General features: G+C 40.8%; 1 protein-coding gene across 6 annotated transcripts in view; it reads left to right on the top strand.

Moving 5' to 3' along the window:
* The window catches only part of LOC142034537 (SAM and SH3 domain-containing protein 1-like), a 570,133-nt gene that overhangs the window by 369,631 nt on the left and 172,746 nt on the right, over positions 1-27,756 (top strand). The window contains exon 1 of one of the 6 annotated variants that reach the window (XM_075036019.1): positions 656-858. The exons of the other annotated variants lie outside the window; for them this stretch is intronic. Coding sequence (XP_074892120.1) covers positions 814-858 — 45 coding nt within the window. The 5' untranslated portion in view covers positions 656-813. Of the gene's footprint in view, positions 1-655; positions 859-27,756 lie in introns of those variants that run through there. 6 annotated transcript variants of the gene reach the window in all.

Here is a 27,756-nt window from a genome sequence, read left to right as displayed (position 1 = left end):
TGTTACTAAATTCCTCAGCCTCTATTCTTGGGACACAGACAGGTCTGCATGCCTATGGAGAAGAAGATGCAGCATTTAGATTGTCCCTGGATCTTTTTACCCCCATTTCTCCAAAAACGCACTGCAAATTCTTCTGTGTTTTCTTGGAGTTTGGGATTTTTTTTTTTTTCAGTCGTTAAAAGTGGCAATTATAAGCACATTTAAATATGTTTTTGTAACTTCTTCCTATCGCAATGGTTTTGTGCATTAATCCAGTAATGCTTTGTGGCAGCCTAGATGTTTTTAACGTGTGGTTTATGATGAACTTTATGATATTTATATACATAGCAAGCAGGACTCCACAGTTACGTTCCATACACAGAATGTAACTTCATACACCTTAGGGACTTACACTTCAGAGGCTTTTAAATACAAGCCTCTGGCTTGAAGCTATCTTTCTCTTGGCTGCACATAGCACCCAGTAAAAGTTTGTATCTGGCACGTCATTTTTGAGGTGTGGCAGAGTTATAGATGGTAATACGAGTCGAAGTTTTACAAATTATTATGTTAGAGACATGTATGAATCCTTGAGTTCCTTTATTATACGTTGTGCAAGCATTCAGTTAGCTGAGGCATACTTTGCTTTTGAATCATAAGGAAAATGCCACTACCCAGCTTGCTTGCAAACTCGTTTGCTTAGAAGCCTCATTGCATCAGCGAAAACAACAGTGTGTGTTTAGAGTGCTCTGTGGAGCACAATGTTTCCTTTTCTTCAGTCCATAATTTAAATGATTGGAGCAATACTTTTGACAAGGAAGAAATAATTTCATTGTTATGGATCATTTTTCACGTGAAACTGAGTTTTGGAATAAAGTGATGGTAAGTAAACCATGTGAGTGGGGAAGGAGGGATTATTTTTGTTCCGAGTTTTATTCAGCAGTTTCTGAAAACTAAGATGGAAGTGATTTTGGTATTCTGACTGCAGGGTTATATGGTTTTTATTAAGCAGAAAACATAATATAATGATTAAAAAAGGGGTGAGACAGTAACAGGCATGCTTGCTGTCGTGTTCCATGGGAAAGTGGAATGTGATTTCTCTTTTAATATCGAGATACAAATCTGATTCACAGTTAGTTCATCTGACTTCTTCTGAAAGGGAAACATGTCAGCTCATTAAATAGATGCGTTTTTGTCTAAGCAGCTGCTTTAAACATAATAGTAACCTAGATTTTCAAAATAATTTGTGAGATTGCTATCTAGATATTTGAAGAGGGCTTTTTTTTTTTTTTTGCTTTTAAAAAAAGAAAAATAAAACCAAAGCCTAATTTTATTTCACATAGGGAGAAACTTTTAAAATGACTAATTATGATTGTTCTCTTTCTGGGAACTGCATTCTCTGTATTCATTGTATTCTGCATGTTCTCTAAGTAGCCATTTTCTTTTGTTTCTTTTTTCTCTCTTTTTTTTTTTTCCATCAAAATGCAAATAATACTTCAGTCATTGAATTATCCATTTCATCCAAGAGAGAGGGTGGGTGTTTTTAAGTCCAAGTTTCACCCATAAGAGTTAAAAGGCCAGACAAAATAATGCTGCTTAAGTATAGGGAGGTAACCATACCAATAGCTGCAGGTTAGGACAAGTAAATTTTATTGTGCCTTCTCTTGTTGCTGATGGTAATCAGGACATTCATATTAGCCTGATGAAAAGAAAGAAATCAGCTAGAGGATTTCTAAAGTAACTTAAGGAACACTTTTTTTTTCTGAGGGAGAGAGGCATGATCTAGCTGCTAAAACGTATAATCAGTGTGTCTGGCTTATCGTCTCAGGCACTGCCACAGGCAGCCTTAGATGAGTTTGAGGAAGCCACCGTACAACCAATGTTACTACACTTGCTTACAAAGTGAATTGTACTTTGTTCACGTAGTAAGGTATGCCAGCAAAATCTTGCGGTTTACATATTTTTAAAATACCAGTGATTTTTGTCTCCGTCACAGGGCTGCTATGACTCTTACTCCATTGGTGTATTTACTCTTTGATGACACCGTTTCAGCCATCTCCAGGTCTTTCCTCCACAGGCAGCAGTGCAGTTGAGCGGGAGTGATTAATGTAAAACTTGTTCAAATTTGCAAGGACTTCTTTTTATTTCCTTCTTTTAAAAAAGACAACTAAAGTAACTGTTTGGCTGTCCAACTGCTGAAAATACAGGAGTACGTAACCAACCTGCATTGTGAAGATGTATGAGTTAAGCTAATCTTTTTTCATATAATTTAGTTCAAGTTTGCAAGCTACGTCAGCTTCTTAATTTTGCTGTCTTGTATATACAATTTGTACGAACGTCATTAGCTCATGACAGCAGGTTTGCAAGTGGAAATGATGGTCCTGTTGAACCTTTAGGCCATGATCATGCAATCTGGTTGTAAACCAAGAGTTTTGTGGGTAAAGACAACCTCTGTGGTTGTCTGAACATATATATTGAGTGGGTTCCCCTGTATGGAAGTTACCTTTGCAGTTTAGTTATTTCAGGCAACCTTTTGTCCAGTGATGGCTTTGGGCATGTGTCTCCTTCATGATTTGCTAAGTGGTTTAAATATTTCTTAAAAAATAAAACTGAGAGAGCAGCTCAGCTTGTTCTTTTTTTGCAGTGATGGCGGTTTTGTTACTGCTGTTCTCCCAGAACAGTAGCACTTCCATCTTCACTTGACTGTACTCTCCTCTTGGGTGAGCTCTCTCTGCCAAGAGCAGAGCCCTGAGCTCAGAGCTGAGCTTTGTAAACACTACATGAAGAAGATGCAATGAAAACTCCTGTCTATGGGATTTCCCATCTCTTGAAATCAAATTTTCAAATAAGTGCCCATGTGTCCTAATGTTTTCCTGTCACAGAGCATTGCTTGTAGGACAATGCAATTTTCTTCATTGTTTATTGCGCTTGAACACAGCTTAATCGTTTAAAATGTCCAAAGGAACAAAAATGATTTTTGAAAAATAGGGCTATGGTTGTGTGAACACTGTAATTTTCAGGAAGGATTTTAAAAGAAAGGAGCCTGGAAACATTGGTTGTAATTTCAAAATAAAACAGCAAATGCATTGCATTCCTGTGGAAGAAGCCAGCTAATTGTCACGAAGACGATATGCCAGTGTCCACATTGTTAAGCGAGGTTTGCAGTAAGACTGCTGTGCTGAGCTGAGATCTGGAGGGGATTCTCAACTCACTCTGCAGAGTATCTCAATGCTGGAAGCTGGTGAGCTGGTTCCCCGTGTGTCTTGAGGATGGGGTTGTCTAGCCAGCTTGGCTGAGAGTGAGTCAGGATAGCTGGTCCATATGGGATCACTGGACTCAGCCACGTCCCTTGTCAAAGATAAAAAGAAGAAAACGCTTTGAGGCATGCTAATGCTTCAAAGGCAGTAGTGGACCCATTCTCCTGATCACAGGCATTTTGCTTACCTCAGCTCCAGTTTTGAGTTTTGGTAAAGAAATACATGATAACCAGAATGTGGCTAATGACATCAGCATAGAAAGTGTAACAGCAGTAGAAAAGTGCTTAATCCTATAGTCATCTTATGTTGAAAACTGGGGAGTGAGAGAGGTCCTTAGAGCAAAATGGCTGCAACCAAATCCTGTTGAAAGATTGGGATGTGGGGTTTTTTTTCCTCAGTTCCTATTAGATGCTGGTTTGCTGCCTTTTTTGTTTCTTTGTTTCTATGAGTCAGGTTTGAACTGTGACTCTCACCAAGGGCAGATGAATGTGGAAGGTCTCTTGACTCGCCTTCATGGCTGCTGGTGTCCTGAGCCCAAGCATCGCTCTTGCAGGCTCAGGGGTGCCCTGCCATCCTTATCAGCTGCTGGACCATTTAATTTGGGGTGCAGCTAGTCACGAACAAAATCTCTTAGTGAAGGAGGTTTTCTTCATATAAATTCAGAACAGCTGTGGTGTGACAGTTGGTGTCAATGCAGTGTTTGAAATGGGCTGAGAGAAGGAGAGTATAAGAGAAATGTTAATTGCCAGGTCATGGGTTCATGGGGTCTGTCTAACCATAGGAATAGGATGTGCCAGTGTTTGCTATTGGCAAGTTGAGGGTCACTCTGCTAAGATTTTGGGGATGTAGTTCAGAAACTTGGCTCTGCAAAACTGTAAATGAACTGTGTGTGGTGCCAGCTTCACCATACAATGGAAAGGGTGATCACACTTTAATTGAAGTGCTTAAAGTAAAAAGATAAGCTAAAAAGTACTTCAGCAATAACATAAATAAAAGCACTAGTAGGTTTTAAACATGAATGCTGAAGAAGTAATCATTTAAGAAAAAAGCAACCCTTCTTCTGAACTCAGCAGGTTTTCTGCAGTCTCAGGTGTAGCGGGGGGAAGCCTCATTTGTAAGCTTGGGCGCAGCAAGGGAGTGGGCTGCATCGTCTCCTTGCTCCAAATTCTGGAAACGCTGATCGTCGCCAGTTTCCCTTGCCAAGCAGAGGTCCCACGGTTTTTGAGAAGCCTGCTCTTGTCTGCATACAGTCCACCAACATCTGAAATGCTTTACCCATCACTGACCAGGTGGAAAGTTCCAATTCACATGTGTGAAGAAACCGCTGATTCATTTGCATGATATGCCACAGTCCCACTGCTTTTGGTGTAGTCAGATAGTAGATAGCAAAAGATACTGAAATATATTTTTCCGTAGTAGTTGCATATAAAATGACTTTTTTCTCCCTTCCTCCTGATTTTCATTCCCATTTTTCAACCTCAATTTATATTTTGTGTTTCTTTTTCATCCCATCTATGGAACTGAAAGCACTGTATCTACTGCATGCCTGCATTTGTTTTCTGTCAAGTCATCCAAATTCTAAAAATCCAAACCCAACATTTACAGGTAATCTGCTCATCTGGAAGCTGGTAATTTTTTTAGAATCAGGTTGGAGGCTATATGCTTCCCCAGAGAAAAGACACATATATTGATGTGTTTATGCTTTGCAATAATAATATTTGTCCATGTGAGAAAGTGTGAAGTTTTTTTCTTCTGCCACACCATATGGCTTATGACTATTTACAATCCAAACAATAACAGCTGCTGCTGAGTAAGAGAATCCATTCCTCTGAGCGGGAGATGGGCTGAGTAGCAAATGACAAAGTATACATCCACAGATGTATTCCAAATATCCTCATTTACCACTCAACATCCTGTCTATCATTCTCCTCTTGGAAACTGTTGGAGCTTCTTTCCTTATATGTTTAGCTAATGGGGAGAGCTTTGGCAGCTTGTTTGGGGAGTTTGGGAGCAGGTAGAGAAGCTGTGTCCGATGATGGCTATCCAAATGGGAGAAGGGAAGGAGCACCTGGTTGGGTGCTCAACAAAATGAAAATGTGAATCGTGCTCTTAACCCCTTTCAAAGAAAAAGCAGTGGAGTCTTAATAAATTAGAAGTTTCTAGCTGGAACAATAAGCCAGGCAGTCTTTAGACTTTTAAAATGTAGGTCACTTCATGCCCTTCATTGATGGCATGCCTGAAGTTTGGAATTCCATATTACAAAGACACATTTTGGATTTCTCAGCCAGTATCAGTTGTTTAGGGCTCCTATCAGTTGCCTGTTTGAGCCTCTTTTTTTCTGCAGTTTTCTGCTGGCCATTTTGATAATTCCTGAATTTTTGTATCAGGCATTGTAAGAGGTGACTTACCATTGTCAGTCATTCCTGTCAACAGCAAGAGGATAATTTCCAGATATTATACAATTGGGCTACATGCCTGGCCTTCACCTACAGTGCTCTGATTGGAAATGGCATTTAAAGCATGTCTGTGCCTGTCAGTAGGTTCTCATATTTGCACCAAGTTGTTCATGTACCTGCTCTTTCCCAATAGGTTAGACAATTGGCACATTATATTTATTATGACTTATCTCATAAAAGCATATTCCAGGGAGAATCAAATGTTCGGGGGGGTATTCCCCGGGTATATTCTTCCTGTCACGCAATAATCTAACAGTGCTCGTTAGCAAAAAAAGAATTGCAAGTTTCCTGCAGTTGACGCTTTATCTGCCGTGAAGCTTTTGCTGGTAAATAAAAGCCACTGGATTTCCTCCAACTTCAGAGTGCATTGAAAGGTAGCTATGAATAGAAGTGATCACACTTTCTAACAGCATTTACTGTTACGGTGGAGCCTTCTTATTGAAAAGCCTTAAAATTAAGGCAGATTAATTCCTTGACAGCATATGTAATGAGTTCTATCATTTACATTTTATTTTTTTAAATGTATCTGTAGTACTCCTGTGCCACTGGGAATTTTTTATGTCAGGGCTACACCTACCATAGAAACAAAAGGACTAAGAGGAACTTTCTGAGCCTTACTGGTAGTTAGGCTGGCAGCCCTGAACCTCACTGCCTCGACAACCCTTTAATTTGGATGCCCTTGTGGTCATCTTACAGAGAGATATTTTTAACTTAAATGGTTTTCTTCCCTCTGCTTGGCGTGAACAGGTCTCCATCTCAGACTCTGCTTTACTAAGGTCAACGGCCTCTGCTCCTCTCCTCACATAAGATCGATGCTCTGTTGCCATGATTTCTCTGGCTGCTTACAATTTCTCATTCGTGACTGTGGAGTGACCAGAAGGGTTTTGAAGAAGGGACCCCACAGAAATGCATAGGCACTTGTGACCACTGAGAATGACCTGTAGGGCACATCCCATGTGCCAGTTCATCAAATAAATAAAGCGAGGCTCCAGGTAGATACAGGTCAAATCGCTTTATTGTAGAGCCTAAGCAATCCTGCTTATAGTTAATGAAAAATCCCCTTTATAAATCTAAGGGCTGTGATATGGCACCACACAGTTGTGATTCCATAATTCATGTGCTGAGTCAGCTCATTCCCACATGATGGAAGGAGTTACTTGAGAACATGTGCCTCGGTATGAATTTCATTTCACTTGCCAGAGATAAAATGGAATTACCAGAAATATTTGTATGAAAAGTCATAAGTACAGGCTTAATCTACATCAGTGCTATGGGAAAGAGCTTCTAACATATTCCTACCAGAAAAATGGTGATAGGTACCATCTCCTGCCCCATTTATGCTTCACTAGAAGAGACAAATTACTTCAGCTTTCTTGGATCAATGCAGCTGTGCCCAGGTTAAACTTGGAACTGCGTGGAGAGAAATCAATACAAAACAACTGACAACAAAAATGGCAGATGGGAAAAATTGCTCTGTATAAACTAAGGCTACATTTTGTCATGGCCTTTGCCTGCCAAAGCTGTTCTGTGAGCAGTAACAATGGGTTGCATAAACAAATTTAAGGGATTGATGGAATTTGATTTCATGCTTTGTTCTTGCTAGCTGTCTGCTATGTTAAGCAGAGAATCCATTTCAATATCCACTATGCAAAATTCTAGAAACAGCTGTGATTATTTACTTCTAGGGTGCTGCCTAGGGATAGCTGGGCTTGTTGGCAACTCTGCGTTAGAGCAATCAGTGTCAAGAAATCACCTAGTGAATAAAATTGTTTTGCTGACCTGTGACATGATTTGATGCCATTAATACCAGATGTTGAAGCCTCTGCTCCTCCTCCAGTCCTGCTCTTAGTTCATACAACACTGAGATGAGAATTTGCTATTGAAAGCTGTCTCTGCTTCCTAAGCAGGGAATCCATGAGTTTCATCTGTAGAGGAAAGCCGCTGTATTGGCTTAACTAACAAAAAGCATATTGTCACATTGTCCAAATGCAAAGACTGAATTTACACCATCCCTTCCTGCTTTGGGATGGCTTTGGAAACACTGTAGAAATAAGTCACAGAGCTTATCAGCTATCAGCTTATTGCTAACAGCTTTGCAAGCCGGTGAAATTGAGCGTCTCCTGCACAGAGGCAGCCTTGCATATTAAAATTGCTTTATGTTTGGGACTTCATAGGTGTTGTCTGCATTTTGGTTTCAGACCAACAGGCTAGAATCTAAGAGAGTAATCTCTCACATCCCATACATTTGCTTTAGCGTAGCAAGTTAGAGCAAGAAGCTTTGTTTGGACAGCATCCCAGTGAGACAGCGTAGAAAGCATGGAACTAATTAATGTCAGGAACCTGTACCTTAATGTGAATCCTAGTGTCCTGGAACTGCTGAAGCATACCTCTCAGAACTCTCCTTCTGGAAGTTAGACTCCCTGATTTGCCCAGAGACTTTTGCCAGGACCCAAGCGAGTGATCTGAATGTGCTTACACAATAACCTTGCGAAAGTGTGTCCATTAGCGTCAGGCAAGCACCTCCAATAGCGATTGTTCATATGGTTCTTACCTGGCATGCCAGAAAACATTGAGCAAGGGATGAGGTAAGAGGGAATTTGGGGAGGTCTTCTCTCCGTCTTACTCAAAAGTAAAGAAGAAAATCCTGCTTTTTCAGTCTCATGTCTGTAAGGGATCTTCTCTCCTGTGTTTCCACAGGCTGATAGTATGAGGCCTCATTTTATTGGAAAATACAAGGTAGGGGATAATAAGACAATGCAATAACAGAATCTTACAAGAGAAGAATTGAAGTGAAAATCCTGTGTCTTCCTCTTTTCCTCTCCAGAAATGCCCCATTTCTTAGCTCTGCCAGCAGCAGGGATGGCTCAGTACCGCCGCAACTCCAAGATCCTCGGGGCAGCCTCAGGGCCCACTATACCACAGGAAAAGCATTTCGGGCTGTTCCCACCCACGTGGCTGTCACTCCATATCTTGAGAGTGCAAAAGAGTCAATCGGTGCCCTAAGTGAGGTTCTGACAGGCTGGGAGCTGTGCACGGGCAGAAGGGTTGGCAAGGCTTCAAGCATCTGCATGATCTGCTTTAACACAGGCTATTTTAGATTTAAAATGTGCCTGAACTGTCATCCTAGACTAATTCCTGCAACGTGAATTGCACTTTATAGTGCCATTGATCTCATTATTTCTACAATTTCATTCCTTTTATTGTGAGTGTTGTCTGGGGCAGGGGACCAAAACAAAAAAAAACCAACCAAACAAACAAAAGCAAACAAACAAACAAAAAAACACAAAACAAACCAAAAAACAAAACAAAACAAACAAACAAAAAAAACAAAAAAAAAAGCAAACAAACAAAAAAAAACCCGCCAAACCCCAAAACCCTGAACAATTTACTGATTTACTGTTCACCACTTTCTGCTGTCACAGGATGAACTTACTTTCCCCAATACCTTTACTAAACCAGCGGTGCATATCCTCTGTGAAAAACCTCCAGCTGTTACAAGAATTTCTAATGTATATCTTCGAAATCCATCTTTTGCCTCTTGATTTAATAGCCTTCTAAGCTATTACTTCAAAAGGGGAAGTTGCCTATTTTTTATTTCTTGGGTTCAGTAGTTAGTGATAAATGAATCTCGAGAGAGAAAATAACTGAAGATGATGAATAGAAGAAAAATGTTCATTATTAGCTCAGGCAGAAAATGAATCCCTTTTCAGAAATTCAGGAAGTTGATAATAGTGGATTTTTTTTTTATAGATGATTAGCCTCATGACAAATCTATCACTTTGCCTTCTCAAACAAGTATGATATGTTTTGTCTTTTTTTCCTCTTGACAAGGGAATTCATGACATAATGTCACCCTGTTGGAAAATGTGTATGTTTCTGGTAATTACTGGAAAATGATGGTGTTCTTTATTTCCACATTACACAGGGTGGTTGTGATTAAAAAGTTAAGACATTGACATGCAAGAAAGTGCTGGGATAAGTCAGTTAATTTCTTTTAGCTGCAGCAGACATTTTTCTGTGAGAAGACATACTACCACTTGCACGTGCTTAACTGTTTAACAGCAATCCCTGCACAAACCAGAGTGGTGATCCCACACAGCTGCTGAATTTCTGTGCTATCTTCAGTGAAGGTACCCCATCCCTCATGTAAAATTTTACATCATAGGGAACTCTGCGATACCTTTTATTATTGCCACACAAAGCAAAAAAGAAAGAACTGTTTTCTTATCCATTTCCAGGTCTGTATGTATTATTTTCAGAGATGCAGAGATGAAACATCATCTAAGCACCCGTCCCCCTACAGCGATGTACTGCATTTGAAACTCAAGCAGAGAACAAGATGTCATGCTGTCCTTCTTATCTCTAAATCAAAATAGTATCTCTGCCTTCTTAGACATATCCTGCCTTTGGACTTCATTTAGTATTTCTCTCCAAATTGGTCTGTTACAAAGCCAAAGCTAAGGGTGACAGAACCACTCTGTCACCACGCATACTGGTCACTCCTCACTGTCGACTTAATGGGTGAAGTCACAGCTTGTATTAAATCTTGCCCAGCCCTTTATAACTTCTCAGCTGCATTTAACACGGCATATCTGGCCACCCTTAGGCGTGGTTGGCATCTTTACTCAAAAGATGTGATGGCATGCTTACCTAAAACATTTACCAAAGCGAAGCCAAGGCTTAGGGTTCCCTTGGGAAATGGAAAGAGAAGCTGGCAGTGTGGTCCTGAGGGTCCTTCCAAAAACCATGGGGAGAGAAGTACTTGGTAAAGAGGGGGAATCAGAAGAAGGGCTGATCTGCTTACTAATACCCCAAAATAAGGCAAGGTTTGCATTAATGTGTTGCTGCAACACAGGCGAACCCTTAGAGCTTTCTGAACTTAGAAAGGTATTTTCCTGACTGGACATGGTAGAGAAGTAATCCTTTAATGCAGTGAGAATTTATAGTATTTCAACACATTTTTCATTCTCAAAGTAGGATGGAAAGCCTAAATCCTGGGAAGAACCATAAATTCACAAACTAAAAAGAATTAAATAAAAAATGAATAGCAACATCTCTCTGTTTTCTGTCCCTTTCCCTCCTATTTTGCACCTTGTTTTGCCAGGTTTTTTACTCATTACTAATCCTTCAAAACAGCAACAACAAAAATGCTGCCACAGAAAATACAACCTTTTACATATAGTTTTGTTGTTGGCAAATAAAATTTTTTATAAAGATAGAATGTGTTTATTGAAAAAATTTGCAGTTGACTCAACTCTACTCTTGAAAGTAGTCCCTTCAAATCCATGCAAAATGCAGATAAAATCCCCTTAGTAGTCCCTTCCCCCAGACTATGGTTAAGGAGTCTGGGTCCCGTGGGCTCAGGACGCAAGATGAAAACCTGTTGCGTTTACTGGACTACAGTGTAATCTGGGTTGAGCAATGGCATTGATTTGTATAGCATGTGGCCCAAAGTCTCATAAATTCCCTGTCTGAAGGGAAAGGAAGAGGAAAGAAACATTGTGTTAAGTGCCTAGATTAAACTCCAATAATCTCACTGTGTTATAATTGAATGACTGATAAAGGAATAGCACACTATAAAATGATGTGGAAAAGATGAATACTGTTCAACAAGATTAATATGCTAATAAAGGGGATTTTTTGCTCTGAACTAATTATAAAATCCACCTCCTGCAAACAACTGAATAGACTTAGGTTGCTTCTTCCTAGCATTTCTTTGCTGTTGGTTATCTTTTAGCAGTAAAGTTCATTAGTTGCAACATAACGGTATAATGAAAAGTAAGAGAAGGAATTGTCATCAGTTCAAGAGAGTCTGGGTGTTTTTTCATCTTTACAGGCTTTCTGGCACTTTCATGTAGCTTTCAAACCTCCAGAAAGCTGTATTTAAATTTTAGATCTTGGATGCAGCATACAAAAATTTCAAGCAGATGTTTTTAGCCTGAACACCAGTCAAGCAGAGTGGAGCCCTGCACATACGCTCTGGAAGCTGACGTGTGGTGTTCCCTGCCTGTGCTCCAGCGAGACGTGTGCCAGATCGCTTTGGCTTATTGGGAAGGTTTTGTCACGTGCGATTGACAAAAAAAGGGCCTTTCTGACATGATTCCTGTGGAGCACAGGGAGCTATCAGGGTGGAGATGATGGAAACACAGGATAGTTAAAGGTTTCTGCCAGAGGAAGACAAAGATTCCCTATCTATGCCTTTGCTAGCAGTTGTAGGAGGTAGTAGTGGGAAGCGGGTGGTTCTATGTAAACAGGACAGATGTATGGCAGCTCTCTCACAAGATTTCTCTTTCTCCTGCAAGGCCCTCATTTTCAAAGTCGCCTTGCTTTCGCACAGCTTTTGTCTGATGTCACCTCTCTTATCTAGTATCAGAGGCCTTTTGGTGCTACCAAAGGCTGCCTAAATCTTGTGCTGCCTGAAAGGAGCCCTCCTTTATCTTTCTGAGGCATCTGTTCACCATCTAATTTCAAAGCATAGCTGAAAATCTGTTTTGTTGGTTTTCTTCTTTTTCCCCATGCCAGTGCTTTAAAATTTCGTAATTACTTTGTTGTTGTTGAATTTGTAAATTTTTAGATGTGGTCTCTGTTTTTCTTTTGAGAGCAAAAATATTGCCTCAGATTGCTCTATCACAACGTATACCCGAAATTTATTAGTTAATAATACTTTAAAAAAAAACAAACCACAACATCCTCGTTCTATTTAAATCAGCGTGATGATTTAGACCTGTTTTGTTTCACCAAACAGAAAAGCACAAGGAAGAAATCAGCTCTTTGACTGAGGAGCTGAAATAGTTAACCCTGATGGATTTTCACATATCAGTTTTGGTCAATATTTGTTTTTTTCCCCCCAATACTGTAAGTCCCTTGTCTGATGCTGGGATGCTTGCCATGACACTATAATTCCTGACTTACAGAGGTTGTATGTGCTCCTTGGTGCATGCAAAGATAAGTCCAGTTTTCCTTTCCCATCCCTTACACTCCTCTTCCCCGCTCCCCTGAGCTTTTTTTTCCTCTTCCATATTTATACCAATAGTGATGAAAAAAGGAGGGAGAGCTACCTCCTACCATTTCCTTCAAGGCCTAAGAAACTGGGGTATGTATCCAGCTGGGTTACATTTTTCAGTTTCTGTGGATTTTTTTTTATTCTCTCAATTTATAGATTGAAGCCAGGAATTGCCCTCCTCTTACAGCCAGCCACAATCTGGGGCCCTTAGAGAAGAAAGAGGAGGGACCCGGAGAACTTTTTCTTTCCCTTTCCTCTCTCCCCACCTCTTCCCCCTTGAAATCACCCCCCCAGACAGACTCATCTCAGCCAAACACACCTTTAAAACTGCATAGATACATTCCTTTCAGGTCTTTTAAAACTCATTTTTCAAGGAAAAGGAGTGGGAAATTCACAGTCCTTAGTGTGGGTGGGAAAAGCCTTGAGAAAGACATATCCCAGAACACCATGCCAGGCTTATGACAGAGGCTGCTTCCCCTGAACACCTTCTGAGCTGCGTTACTTGAGTCTGCTCAATGAGAAAACATCACACAGGGCATTTTCACCAGTGCAGCTGGTGGCCTGCATGCTGCACTGCTACGTATGTTTGAAATCTGAAACTTAGACAAGACAAAATCTTTTTTCACCAGAGAACTGAAAGTTGCATCTTATTGCTCTCTATATAATATTTTGGTACAAAATATTATTCTTCTCCTGCTAGGTATTTGGGGATGAAAACTCTTTTTAAGAAATGGTATAAATTATGAAAATAACATTTAAGTTTTCATAGTTCTCCAAAATGTTTGAACTCGGGAAAATTCATCCTCCAAGAACAAGAAATACAGATGATGTGAGTCTAGAAAGTAAAATTAATTGGAGCTGTAAAGGTATGAAAATCAAGAGGATCCGCTAGAGATATTCATGCAACATGGTAGTTGCTATTCTTCCCTCTGTAATAGATGCCTATGGCTGAACACACGGGTTTGGATATATACATTCAGTTACTGTAAAACTGGTCCTACTGAATCCAGAAATCCTGAGAACTCAATTGAGAGGTTTTGAAAAAAATCTGTGAATGTTGAGTTACAACTGTAGCAAATAAGAATTCTGCATCTATCATCAGTGCAACAGTTTGGGGGCGGGGGGGATCTCATCAAAAAGCTGGTACAACAAGTATGATTTGCCTGAGTTTCTCCTTTGAACTTAGAGAAAAATGTTCTCCACCTAGGTGAGCAAGAGCCAGCTACTTTCTTGCTTGTACATATACATGTCTGGTCCTGTAGAGTGGGCAGAAACTGAGCTGATGTACTGAGCAAGTGTAATTTAAATAACAGGTTTAATTACAGTCCTAGAACTGGACCGTCAAGTTTGTGACAAACGCATAGGAATTTCCACTGCACTTCATAGAGTCAGCAAATGTTGATCAACAGGTACTGCTTACTCCGTCTTTCTGAAGTTTTGATTTAAAATTACCGAGATCAAACCAGTTCTAAGAACAAGATATGCATGCATTGGATTCTTAAAGTTTATTCATTTTACCAGTTCAGGTTTTTTCATGGTACATATTCACTGTAGTGATAGACGTTGCAAAACAACTGCTATGACAAGATAATATGCTTTTAAAAGCCAGTACTGTTGAGTGCTGGAAAAAGAAATAGAGAAATGAGTACCTCTTGTACAGACTTAGAATTTGTCTGCGGTGACAATTGTTTTCCTGGATATCAGTGGTATGTCAATAATCACATTCTATTCAGGGGAAATGTCATCAAACCATTCTAAAGGCTACTAACTACACATTTTTCAATAAATCAGTCAGAGCTGTATTCCGACAGCATTTGGAAAATCTTCCCTTAAATCTTCCTTTAAGTTTTAGATATGAATGAAGCCCCTTATATTAAAATTGTTTTGCCTCTGGTTAACAGAGAATAGTCTTGTTAATGCAAAAACAGTAGAAAATGGTGCACAAGCACTTTATTTTTAGAAGCCATTTTCCAAACATTTCATTTGTTTTATGTCCATTACCTACACTAAAAATTAATGCCAAAGTGGGAATTATATTTAGAAAGAAACCTTTTTTCCTCTTTGAAATATACTTTGTGCCTTTTTTATGAGGCCCTCTGGAGAATTAAAGCAAATAGTTGATTCTCAGGAGGACTTTCATTTGCTTAAAAAGGGCGGAATTTTTTTTTTTTTTTTACAGCAGGTGTTAGTTATTCAAGCTAAATGGGTTGTTGGTTTCCTGTTTCTTTGTTTTTCTCAGTATCTTTTGCTTTTCCAGAGGACTCCCAAAAAACACCTCCATGTATTTGAATGTTTATTTGTTACTGTTAAATCAGTGTTAGAAATAAACAAATTACTCTAGAAGATACTCTAAAATACAAAATCTATCAATTCTATTTTGTCCCTTTTAATTCAGGCACACTTATTCTGTTCCTATCAGGAATCTGGGTCCCTCGATTTTTCTTTCCTCTCCCCCTCCGTAAAACCTTTGCAGCATCTCAGTCAAATACATTGATAACTGCAAGGTTTTTGTCTTGTTTCTAAGCTCCAATATTTGAATTCAAGAAACAGGTTGCATCTAATCTGTTCGATTTTGATGCCTCTGATGTCAAAACCAAAGTGGGATGCACTGAACACCACCTTGGGCTCTTCAAGGTGAGAAGCCGGTTTTGTGTTATCTTGTATCTGCCCCTATGTTTTCCATAATGCATGATTAATAGAAAACAGAAGGGCTTGTCCCCTGTATTTTTAAATTGATCAGTTCTGTTTTCAAAAAACAATTTGCCGAACAAAAATTTTTACCATGTGTTAACTCTCTGCTCTTTTTCTTTGGCAATTTTTAGACCACTTTGCCAATTTCAATCATACTTGAAAAATTATATCTTGGGTTTATTTTTCCAGTTATGTTTGTCAGGATCTATGAAATAACTGAATATTATATATGAGTAGATTTTTGCTTTGCTGTTTGCAACATGCGGATCAGCAATTCCATTAATCAGCTGTTGAATACAGGGCCAGATAGCAAGACAGATGATGGGAGCTTCGTGAGCCCTACTGGACAGTAGTGAATGGCAGTAAAAGACCTGTGGGTCCCATTATGCAGTCCCCCTGCCTGGTTCCCTTATCTTTGTAACTTTCCATCTGAAAATTCCCATCCTTTGAAAGCGTCTCGGCATCCATAGCTGTCAAAATTGTCCCCTAACTTTGAGTGTGTTGGTTCCAACCATCCCCTACTCCATCCTCCTGAAGGTACCACCCTAAGAAGATTTATATCGGTTCTGCCCTAGAGTATCCTGTGTGAAAGCGAGGCTTGAGCTTTTCCCCACACATAAAATGTTGTGAACTTGTCCCAAGACGTGACTTGACAATTGCTGCTCCTTAGTGTGATGTGATACCTTGACTCCATGAACAGGACTTCCCTCAAGTTCTCCTCTTCTCAGGATGCCTCCAGAAAGAGAAGTTGCAGTTCATGCCACTTCACCACAGGGAGAAGGGAATGATGCATGTTCCCTCCAGGCTTTCTGCTTCTCCTTAAGGCGTTAATCAAAAAGCTGCCTTGGAACCAGAAGACTTGGGGGATGACGCTGTAGAGGTGTTCATGACTTCTTGTTGCAAAGTGGAGGAAAGATCTTCAGGGAAGTGTAACAGCAGAACTATCTGTGCTGGTTTTGCACTCTAATGATATTCATGTTCTTTCGTGTGTGCTGATGAAAGCAATAACTCCATTAGATACCAGTGGACTCTTTCTGTTACTTATATCAATCCTGGTAGGTGCTATTGTTCATCCAGAAGCAATGCAAAGAAAGGCAGGCTGAGTAAGAAAGAGCCAGTTGTCTGGTGTTATAAATACTGGCCTGTGGCTTTGCCCTTAGTGACCTAAGAGGTACCATAGGTTGAATTTTTATTAGCAGTACTTCCCCAATAAAGCTATTTTCCCTCAAACATCACATATTAAATTGATTATGCACCATGTCATTTTAAAAGTATGCAGTTGCTGTTTGATTTATATGGTCAGACTGCCTGCCAACTCAGCAATTTCCATCCTAAAATAACAGATCCAAAAAAACCCCAAGCCCCATAGTCGGCTGCTTTATGTTTTAATGAGTCAGCTGCAGATCTGTGCAACCACTACTTTCAGCCCATTTGTCCAAAGGAACAAGCAAAAACATGCAATTTTCTAGCAATTACAATCAGTGAACAACTCTACACGGAAATGGTCAGCAGAAGTATTAAGGAAAGAATTTAGGAAAGAATTTAAGGAAGAATTTTCTGATGTTTTCTGCGTACGCTTGCTCTCTGTATATACATATATATGTTTCCAGTAAACAATTAAATGACAATCACAGACATTGTTGGCAAGTTTTAGGAAAAGAAAAAGAAGGGGAAAAAACAAACCAAAATGAAACAAACAAAAATCCCCAAACCTGGAGAAGTCAATGAAGTTGCTAGAGGTTTGCAACTAAGTGCGTACTTGTTGTGGTTTAACCCCAGCCAGCAGCTCAGCCCCACAGAGCCGCTCACTCACTCCTCCCCTGGTGGGATGGGGGAGAGAAGCAGAAGAGTAAAAGTGAGAAAACTCGTGGGTGAGATAAAGTTTAACAGGTGAAGCAAAACCTGCACATGCAAGCAAAGCAAAACAAGGAATTCATTCCCCACTTATGGGCAGGCAGGTGTTCAGCTGTCTCCAGGAAAGCAGGGTACTCCATCACGTGTAACGGTGACTTGGGAAGACAAACGCGATCACTCTGAACATCCCCCCTGCCTCCTTCTTCCCCCAGCTGTTTGTTGCTGAGCATGACATCACATGGTCTGGAATATCCCTTGGGTCAGTTGGGGTCAGCTGTCCCAGCTGTGTCCCCTCCCAACTTCTTGTGCATCCCCAGCCTGCTCACTGGTGGGGTGAGGTGAGAAGCAGAAAAGCTCTTGGCTCTGTGTAAGCATGTTACTGCTCAGCAGTAACAAAAACATCTCCTAATTATCAACCTTGTTTTCAGCACAAATCCAAAACATAGCCCCATACAAGCTAATATGGAAAAATTTAACTCTATCCCAGTCAAAACCAGTGCAGTACTTAAGTGAATGGATGCTGGCAAGGCAGTGCAAGCTTTAATAATCTCTCTTAATGCTGTAACAAAATGAATGAAAAATTTTCTTGGCAGCTTTTCTATGCATGGTTGTTTCAGATGTAAAGCAGGCAGGCCTGTGTGTCCTGTATGTGTTACTCTGCCATGGAACAGCACACAGACTAAGAGTACTGGTAGGAATGGCAAATACAGTTGTACGGTCATATCTAAAAGCAAGAAAAAATAGGGAGGCAGCCCACAAAGCTAAATAATGCTGGTACACTCTTCATGTGTATAATATGCATCTTGGTATTAATTAGGAAGGAATAAGAGAAGAAATCAGTCTACTTGCTTCTTGTAGTTCAAGATATAGAGCTTGTTGATCTCTTCAGGATATTGTGATAGAGATACCTTGTGTTGACCACTTAAAACCCGCTGCACCAGAGTGCTACAGTCCTTTCTTTGTGACTGAAACATGAAAAGCTGCAGGGTAAGAAATGGCATTCTCAGAGTTCTCTAGTAGCAGCAAGAAACAAAAAAAATTCAACCCATGTAGTATGGTATCTGGGAAACAAGGAGCCCATCTCCATTAGCTTCCCTTTTGGCACTACAAAGGTCACCAGGAATTCAGATATCCTTTTTGATGTGAAGGAGCCAACGAGCATTTGACAGTCACTGCAGATGCCAGCTTTTATCAGTCCAATCACTTATGACCATAATCATGTGTGACTGTCGTTTTAAGGTGATCTATAGAGCCTTGTACTTAACTTGTATATTATTTCCGTTAATGATGCATAGTTAAGCCCAGAGCAATAATGTAATGAGACGAATCCAATAGAGTTCATTTGTGGGGCTTGTGAAAGGAACATCCTTAACAGACCTTGCATTTAATGAGAATATGGTATTGATTAAATTAGATCCACAACGGCACAAACAATAACACTGAATTTCCAAAGTGTGCTCTGATTGAGCTACTATTTCAGATTTAGGCTCTAGGGTTAGAAATGGGGTGAATGCATATCCATAAATAGTCTTTGCATGGCATCAGTACTAATTAGTATAATTATATCCCAATGTCATTTGCTTAATTTATGCGTTGGCAGCATGGGTGAAAGTAGGGGTTTTTTCTTGCCTTTTCTGTTTAGAATTTGGTTATTAAGATGAGGTCGTTAGTTTACAATTAAGTGACTTTATTTCCTCTAGCACTAATATTAATGGAACACTTCATCACTGGAGCCCATATCTTGCCTTTCTGGTAAATAGAGGGAGGAACTCCTAAGGGGTTTAGCTTCCCACTCCATCATTAAAGCTGAAGGAGGAATTTCTTACATGTGTTATATGAGACAATGAAGCAATTTCTTATGAAGTCATTTTTGTACACACATTCCCATCTCCATGCCTCCAGTGGGCTCTTTGGATCTTCCCCCCATCCCTCTGCCAGCACAATCCATCAGTTCAGATGTGGAAGAATGCTTTGCTTTGCAGGGGGAAAAAAATGTGAAACAGCTTTAATTACAGAGTTTTGCCAACCCAAATCAGCCCTAAACATTCAATTCTAGGCTATGTGTCTGGCAGCAGTTGACATCAGAGCTCTCTGATGAAGACTTTTTCTCCTTGGTGTGGAAGGGGGATAAGGGAGGAGACCTGTTCTATGGACCACTCTAGACTATCAGTGTGCCCTGTAAATAAAATCTTATTGTTGTCACCATGTGATGCGTAAAAACAAACATACAAAAAAAAAAAAAGAATGCAAAGGAACAAAAAGGTAGAAAGGATTACTTTTTTCCCACCTGTATTAAAAAAAAAAAAAAAAAAAGAAAAGAAAAATTGGCTCAGGGCTTTTTTATTATTTGTCAGAGCGTGATCTGTTTTAACCAGATGCTCTCTGGCATTCCCCTCTAGCAGTGAAGCAGAGAGGGAGTGCTGCTGTGTTCCTGCAGGAGCTGCTGCAGAGCAGAGCAAGCGAGCTCCTTGCTTATGGAACTGGGCAGCAAACATTTGAGTCACATTTTAGGATGCAAGTTTATAAGCTGTTGTTCCTCTTTTAAATACTATATTTTCCAGTCATGTCATCATATCCTTTCATAGATTTTCTTTTTTTCCTCCCTGAAACTAAATGACCTACAGCTACATACCACTGCTATAAAGCACATACTTCTCTTTTATGGTCCTCTTTGCCAGCAGGATCTGCTCAGAGCATGAGGCATGCTGTGAGGATAAAATGCTGTATTTTAATCCCAATTCACTAGTTGTGTCTTTTATCCTTCTAAGTCGTTCTAGATACATTTTAAAGGAATCCTAACTCTAAACACTCCTGAGAATGTGTGCTATGGCTTTTCAATAGCGTAGCTGTTTCATGTACATGCAGGAATACATGTCCCAGTATATAAACTCTACGCCTGAACTTTCTGAAGTGAGTATCTTGAGTTCGTTGTAAATCCCCCTCTGCGTGGTTCCTAGTGGAAGCCTCGGGTGGTTGCTTTGCAGCAGGTGACCATGTGAGGACGTGTCAGAGCAGGGCTCTTGCCAAGTCTGGCCTCCTTCCACCCCTCCATGTTTGCCCATCGGGCTCTGGAGGAAGGTGCGTGCTGAAGACCTCTGCCCCTTGACGGGAGGATTCGCTGTATTCCTAATTTGCTGGGGAGTGGGGGGCGCAGAAGGGCTGAAGCTGAGCAGCTGGCAGGGCTGTGAAAGCTGTTAAATGGAGAGCAGGGTGTATTGCCTGAGAGTGGAAGTCCTGTCCTGGCGTTCCTTCGTCCATCCCACATTCCAGCCTCCTGCATTCATCTTAGATGTCTTCCAGAAACCTTCCCAGGAGAAACAGCTGCCTCGTGCTTAAGAGAGGAAATACTGAAAGCTCCTGAGGTTTTAAATCTGGGGGATTGATGCAATTTCTCCCCTTTGGCAACACAAACAGTGTTTAACTCATCTCTTGCCACTGTCAGGGGCTGAAGAACTACCCTAAACTTTTTTGTTTTCTTGAATAAAGGATGGTATTTTCTGCGGGCTCTCCATGGTCTTAAAAGTGGACAGCTCTTTGGTATTAAATCATGTAGCTTAACAGGATTTGAAAAGCTATGTTGAGAAAAGGATGGAAGTGATATGATATTGGCACATGGCTCAGATTTTCAAATCTAAGGTACCTTAAGCTTGTTCATCTAAAGGTGGCTCCTTAGTGGGATTTTTGAAGTGCCCACTAGTAGTTAGGAGAATAGATAGATCATTTACCAAGTCTCCTTTTTTGCCCCTTTGAGACCCTAAATAGCTGTAAAAATAAGAAGTGTGGGGCTTTCTCTCCTACGATGGCTGAAGCTCTTACTATAATGCCTTTGGAAGGGACAGTCAAAAATTTGTCTGGTATAGGGCTGACTCCTAGTGATTACTCTCGGACAGTAGCAGCAGCCTTACGGGAGTCTGGCAGAGAGGCTGAAGTCTGAATGGCCACATGCATGGATATGTTCATGCATGTACTGATGTAAACAGGCAACTTCTGAGTTGGGCTTGCAGCAGATTAATGTTAATTGTTAAATAGTGTTGGGTAGGTATTTTGAGTCATAGACATATTCTCCCATTCCCATGAGAGTATGGTTTGGCTTGTGTTAACACTTGCAGTGCTGAAAATCCAGAGTAACTCCCTTGAGACAGTGGCTTTAGCACAGATTTTACCAGAATGTAAAGGGGAACAGGTACCTGAAGATGGGCGGTTAAGACACGAAAGAGAAATTAATTGCTGTGATATTTGCTAGATAAACAGAGGAGGTGGAGGTGACATTCATACTCTTTAGAAAAAGAAACAGCAATTCTTCATAAAAATAGAAGCCAATGTTCCTGTAAGTAAATGGATATGAAGTACTTTTTCTTCTATTCATTTCTTCCAACTTTCTTGCTTCACGCATTTGACAGCATTTTGAGGATAGCTGTGTTTGCTGTATCCCCTAGCATATCATTTAATCAGTTTTCAGTGTTGTGCCCGGGTCAATGCTGTTTGCAGGAGTGCCAGCTGTATACTTGGCACTGTCTAAGCACTTGAGGATGGCAGCCTGGACAACTGTTAAGGCAAAAAGAAATAACGTTACGCAGCTTAAAAATCAACATATTTTCATAAGCAGCATGTCGCAAGTGGATCTGCCAGGTTCAGGTAAAGCAGAGCTTTTGCAGAAATTTGAGCAGAAGAGGTGATATGGAGCAAAAGACAAGGAAACTCTGAAAACTTGGCAGGCAGGAAGGCTGAGAGGAAAGAGGCGGGCGAGAAGAAGTTAAGATAAAGCTTAACAAGGGGAAGATAAATTAAAAGGACCCAGAATTACATTGAGCTTGGAAGGTGCTGACATCTGTTATGATTTTGGAGGGAAGCCAACAGTAAAGCTAAGAAAGGGATGGGGGCAGAGGAAGGAAAAGAGGTGATCAAACTTCCAGGCAAGAAACACATGTTTATTTGGCAGCACTTTGATTTGTATGACTTTGTGCACACGGGAAGGCAGAAAGGACGAATGGAGGCTGTGGTGATGAAAATGGGATATGTGTGAGAGATGGAGCAAAAGATTGCACTCTAAGGATGGAGATGAAAGGGTGGATTTTGAAGATGCTGAAGAGGTGAGTGTTGTGACTTGGAGATGGTTTGGATGTGGCTAAGGGGGAAGGAATCAAACACAACCCCCAAATGTGAGCTGGAGCAATAGAAAGAGGAGTGGTATTGTCAACAGCACTAGAAAGGTTTTGTGAAGAAAGGTAAATTTGTTTTGGCCATAATCCATCAAAAATGACAAAGAATTACAGATTTTCTTGGATAGCTAATTCGTACTTAAACAATTATTTTTTTCATAGGATTAATTCATAGTATTAACTCCCAGCAACTAAAACAGTTGCCAGCTAATTTAAACCACTCTTACATGGATCTGTAAAAGGCCTCACATTTCACGACATAGCACTGTTGAAATGGTTGTTAGTTCTTGGGTTATATAGGTCTTTCAGATAACAGTGGGTTAGGAGAAATACATGTATTTTTTAAGGGAAAGTGTAACTGGAAGATCCCAGAAGTTGACAAGGAAATGCAAGGCAAAATGTTAGTACCTTAAGTAGGTAGTCTGTATGTGGATATGCCTGTACTCCCTCTTTGGGTGGCTAGATTTCATGATAGCCATCTCTCTTGAATTTCCATGGATGTCAATCTTTCTCTCTGTCTTGCTCTTTTTTATTTCACTACCACAAACAAATGCAGTGTCAACTTGGAACTCATCAAATACGATGGCTAGTATTACTCTTGATGCCTTCCTGGACCACAGTTCAGGAAAAAGCTGTTTCTCAGCCACTATTGATAAAGCTACATACGGCTGTTTATTTCAAGATTCTCTATAGTAATGTGAAAGTTACCAGTTTTAGTCTATACAGCTGAAAGTCATGGCTGTTTCTTTCAAGACTGACAACAAAGTTTGTTTCTCTGGCAGCTGTCAGGTTCAGGGCACCCAGGAGAAGTCATCTCCTAATGAACCATTATGGACTACCCAAGTGGGAGAGCCTGACGCTTGTTTGACAGACATGCATCAATATTGTGGCAGCATTGTGACTTGGCTCATAGACAGCATTGAAACTAAGAGTTGCCAATATTGTCGTGGTATTCACAAAACTAAAAAATCAGTGAATTACACATTTCCCCCCCTCTCTGTGCCTTTTCTTTTGCTGTCCTCTGCTCCCAGCATGGGATGACGCTACCAGTGCCAACCTGACTGTTCCTTCTGGGGAGGTGAGGGTAGCCCCTGCTCCTGAGGGAGACATGAGGGCAGCCCCACTTTCCTTCCATTCCCTCTGTCCAGGGGCACGCCTTTCTGTTCCCAGTAAAATGCCAGAGCACACCTGCAGCAGTGAGGTTACTGGCACAGATCCCGAGCGGCTGCAGGGGGGTGAAGGAGGAGACTCCAGCATCGTTCTGCATTTCAAGCCCCGGGCAGAGTGAAGTCCCCCAGGGGCTTGCCTGGGCTCCCAGGAAAAGCACCTTGTGTAGGAAGCAGAGGAGTTAGCACAGGAAAGACATTCCTGATGCCAGTGGGATACTCGTAGAAACCGGTCTACTGTGTGACAGTACGGACCTAAATCCTTGAGGAATGTGGTGCCTTTTGTCTTATTTCAACATACAGATGAACGCACTGCTTCTTTTAAATGCCTTGGTGCAAAAGAGAGGCTGTAGTGCAGTTGATTTTAAATGCTAAAATGTATTTATAAACCTAATGCTTCCTCCAGCTGGGAGCTGGAGCAATTCCTGTAGTTTCTTGTTAGCTACCCAAGGACAGTTGTGGCTGGTCTGTGATAAGAGAAAGTTATTCATGCAATCTGTCTGGAATACAGATTGCATCCTTTATTTTTAAACTATTAGAGGAAGGACATGCACATGAGAGGTGGAAGGAAATAAAAACGTCAAAGTTTTAGGAAAGTCAGTCCACCTCCTACCCCCCCCCCCAGGAAATGTTTCCTTGTGCAACGTCAGGAGTTTTGCTTTCCTTGACATTACTATGTGCTATCATCACCTTACAGCATTCATTATTATTTCTGAAGAAAACTGAGCTGGAAACCCCCCATTTTTAAACTGAGCATTCTTTGCTAATCAGGTTATTATGTTTCATTTAAGGAAATCACAGTCTAATTTCCTGCTAAGCAATCTATTATATTCGGGTGGGGAGGGAGCTGTAACTGCTGCTGCTGCAACTCTTGTTTTAAAGTGCTTGTCTGCATTTGCTATGAAGTTTGGGGTTGCCTGTTTCATATGCATGTAATAATTAGAGAAAAGGCACTTTAGAAAGGTTTTATGATTTTCCTCCTGAACCAGACTGTGCTGTCACACCCCTTGCTGGCCACCTCCTGGGAGACTGTGCAGGATTTGTGGTGGTCGAAAGACCAGAGAGCAAATAAAAGTGGCAGCTGTGGAGAAGCACCAGCAGCGAAGGTCTGCCCTTATCCCTTCAGCCCCAGGTTGAAAGTTACTCAGACCGTGATAGCTGAACATTTCCTCCGTAGCAATTGCTCTCAACCTAAGCTTCCTCCAAGATATAATTGGGTCACTTGCAGTGGGTTTTGCTATCTGTCTGCTATGAAGTCTTGCTTGAAATGTATAAATGGGTCAAGAACATTAAAGTCTTGTGGGGAACTGCTTTCAGGGTTAGATCAGTATTTGTGCGTATGTGCTCGCAGAGGCAGGGCTTAAGGCATGTAGCCCTGCATACATAGACTGCCTGCTGGCAGAGGGGAGGTCTGTGCATACTAAGAGAGATTAACATCTTTCCACTTGGACAGTAACTAGAATACAGGAGCATGCTAGGGTAGCCAGAATAAATTGAAACTACATTACTCTACACTCGCTGCTGAGAAATGCAGAACAAGAGCATCTCTATTCATGTAACATTTCTCCACTTAGGCATTCAACTAAGGAGGCATGAGGGAGTGCAGCTTTACTCTTGCTGGAAATAAAACAGCCCTAGCCCGCATCTCCTGATTTAAAACAGTGCTCTGTGGCAGTATCGCTTCTGCTTGGCTGGAGCGATAGCTCCTGTCTTGATTCCTTCCAGTTTTAGAATTGCTCACCTAAATATAGCTTTGCTTATCACAGTCATCTAATCCTTTACAAAAACAAGGCTGGTATTTTTTTAAGGAAAATAATTATCTAAAGCCATTCTATTTCAAATTCATTGATTTCTTCTCTTGCTGCATTTCCAGGTTGACTTGTCAGATCAAACATTGTGTTGGGGCATATTGGGGAACCAGAGCTTAATTTGCACCTGCAGTGTCCAGGACCAAAGATGAATGATCCAGTCATATTTTTACCACTACCTCTATCTCTCGGGTACCTATCTCTACCTTTAGCTGTCACACTGCAGCCTGTGCTCTGCTTTGATTGCCTTCACTGTTCAGCTCCATGTTGTTCTCTCATTGCAGTGACTCAGCTTCCAGCATGGTTCTAGAGCACAGATTTTAATGCCAGAGAATCACTGGTATCACCTGCACAGTACAGTGCCGGGGATTTCAGCATGGAGCCCATTCAACCTATCATTTATGTTGGATCAGTGCTAGGGATCCCAGATGCAGTCTGGTGGAAAGGGTTCGTATTTGTCTGTCCCTTAAGTTATGGAGGGACAGTTGTGAAACCATAAATAGCTTGACTTCAGCACTTTGATTGCATTGATTAGTAAAGTCTGAAGTGGACAAAGATGAAGAGAAAGGCTAGGGGGAAGGCAGCACATTCATCATCCTCCAGGCAGAATCCATCAAAAATTACATTTACTATGCCTGAGCAATAGTGGCTGCCTTGGCCAGCTCTGTCTCTTTCCTATGTGCCTGCGCACATATGTATATGCGCACACATACACAAATGCATACACACCCTCAGTCATTGATACGACAGAATTTGTGATGCTTGCTTGGCTCCTTTACCTACGTGTCAGTCCTTCCAGGTATAACATATGCTTCTGGGAGCACAGTAACATCACTGTGCCAGCTGAGATCTGTGAGCAGTTGCCCTCCTCTGCTAAAGCAAGTATGCTCTTTGTTCTGATGAGATGCCATTTCTCATTTACATCAGCCCTCTTGCAGTCCTGCATCCCTCAGGCTGGGGTCCTAGGAGGGCAAAGGAAGGAGGGTGGCTTCAGCGGAGGTTATGGCTCATTTCAAATTGGCTTCTGAATGCCCAGGTGTTACCTCCCTAGAAATGTAACCTATTCTAGTATCCACGTCTGCCAGTATATATCCCATTACTCAGGATTTGCCTGAAAATTTTGTGTATATTTACTATAAAAGCAAGAGATGCTTTAAAAAAATAGAAATGTGACTTACCTGTGTGATTTGTATAGTGAAGTAAGTGAACATGAGCACTAATGAGCAAAGTGTGAAGCATGGCTTGGAAAGCATGCAAATCCAATGAAAAGTATGTGAGATTTTAGACGAGACAAAGAAGAGGGAACAGAGATGTGAGAGAGAGTTTTCCCTCAAGCCAATGTTGTTACTGTGCTTGGTGAAAAGGAGGAACTGTTCTGAAATGCTGAAGCAGTCCAGACCCAAATGCATTAATTCCAAGTTCAAAGACTATCACAAACCAATCCAGGGTTGGTGGTGTTTGATTTTATTTTTTGTGATCCACCTGCACGTCAGGGGTAAATCCTTCTCGCGTTCTTAAAAGTTGCTCCTTCTGCCACTGGCGATGCCATGCAGAAGCAGAAGGTTGTGCTTGGGTTCACTGAGCTGGAACAGCATATTGATATAAACAGACCTGGGACCTGCTGAAAGAGATCCTGCTTGGCAGTAACACCACCTTGAGTTCAGACGGGATGTACATCTGTGCCTCATTGATAATGTAATAACCTTCATTACATTTTTGGCTGAGAGCACCTGTGCACAGCCCGAGACATCAGCCCAGGGCAACCATTTTGATTGAGGTGATATTAACAGTTCTCATTAAAACTGATGACTATAGCAGTGCCCAATAGCACTGATGTACTAAAGCGTCTGTCAGCATTTCTATTACAGAGCTCTATTTTCAAGAGTTAATAACTTGGCCATAAAAGTTTGCCTACTTCTGAGCTGAAACTTGAATACAAAATATTAGACTGGGGTTTCTTCAAAGCAACATAACTATTACAAGCCTATCTTTCACTTTTTTTCTGAGGCAATCTTGTGCTTTGTTAACAGTGCAATGGCATTTATCTGGTACTCATAAGATGCCAGAAAAGTCATGTGTCTTCCTAGGCTGGAATGGGAGAGCTAGAAATGCCTGAAAAGTCTTGGGAGTCCATTGGAGGAGGCATCCCCCATCTGCCCTGAGAGGAACTAAATCAGGCTTTCAAACTTTAAAATTGGGCATTGTTCTAAAATACAGGAATATGATTATCTTATTTGTAATTGAACTTTGGCTTTTTTTGCTTGAATTGCATGTTTAGGCTGTACAGTAGTTTTATCTGGATAATAATTGTCTCACTAATAATTAAGGAATAATTATTTCAGATAAAATATTCCTCATTAACTTTCTGCAGGTAGACATTCTTATT

The sequence above is a fragment of the Buteo buteo genome, chromosome 9 (assembly GCF_964188355.1).
Source record: "Buteo buteo chromosome 9, bButBut1.hap1.1, whole genome shotgun sequence".
In the NCBI taxonomy this organism is placed as follows: Eukaryota; Metazoa; Chordata; class Aves; order Accipitriformes; family Accipitridae; genus Buteo; species Buteo buteo.
This window is presented reverse-complemented; position numbering and strand designations above follow the sequence as displayed.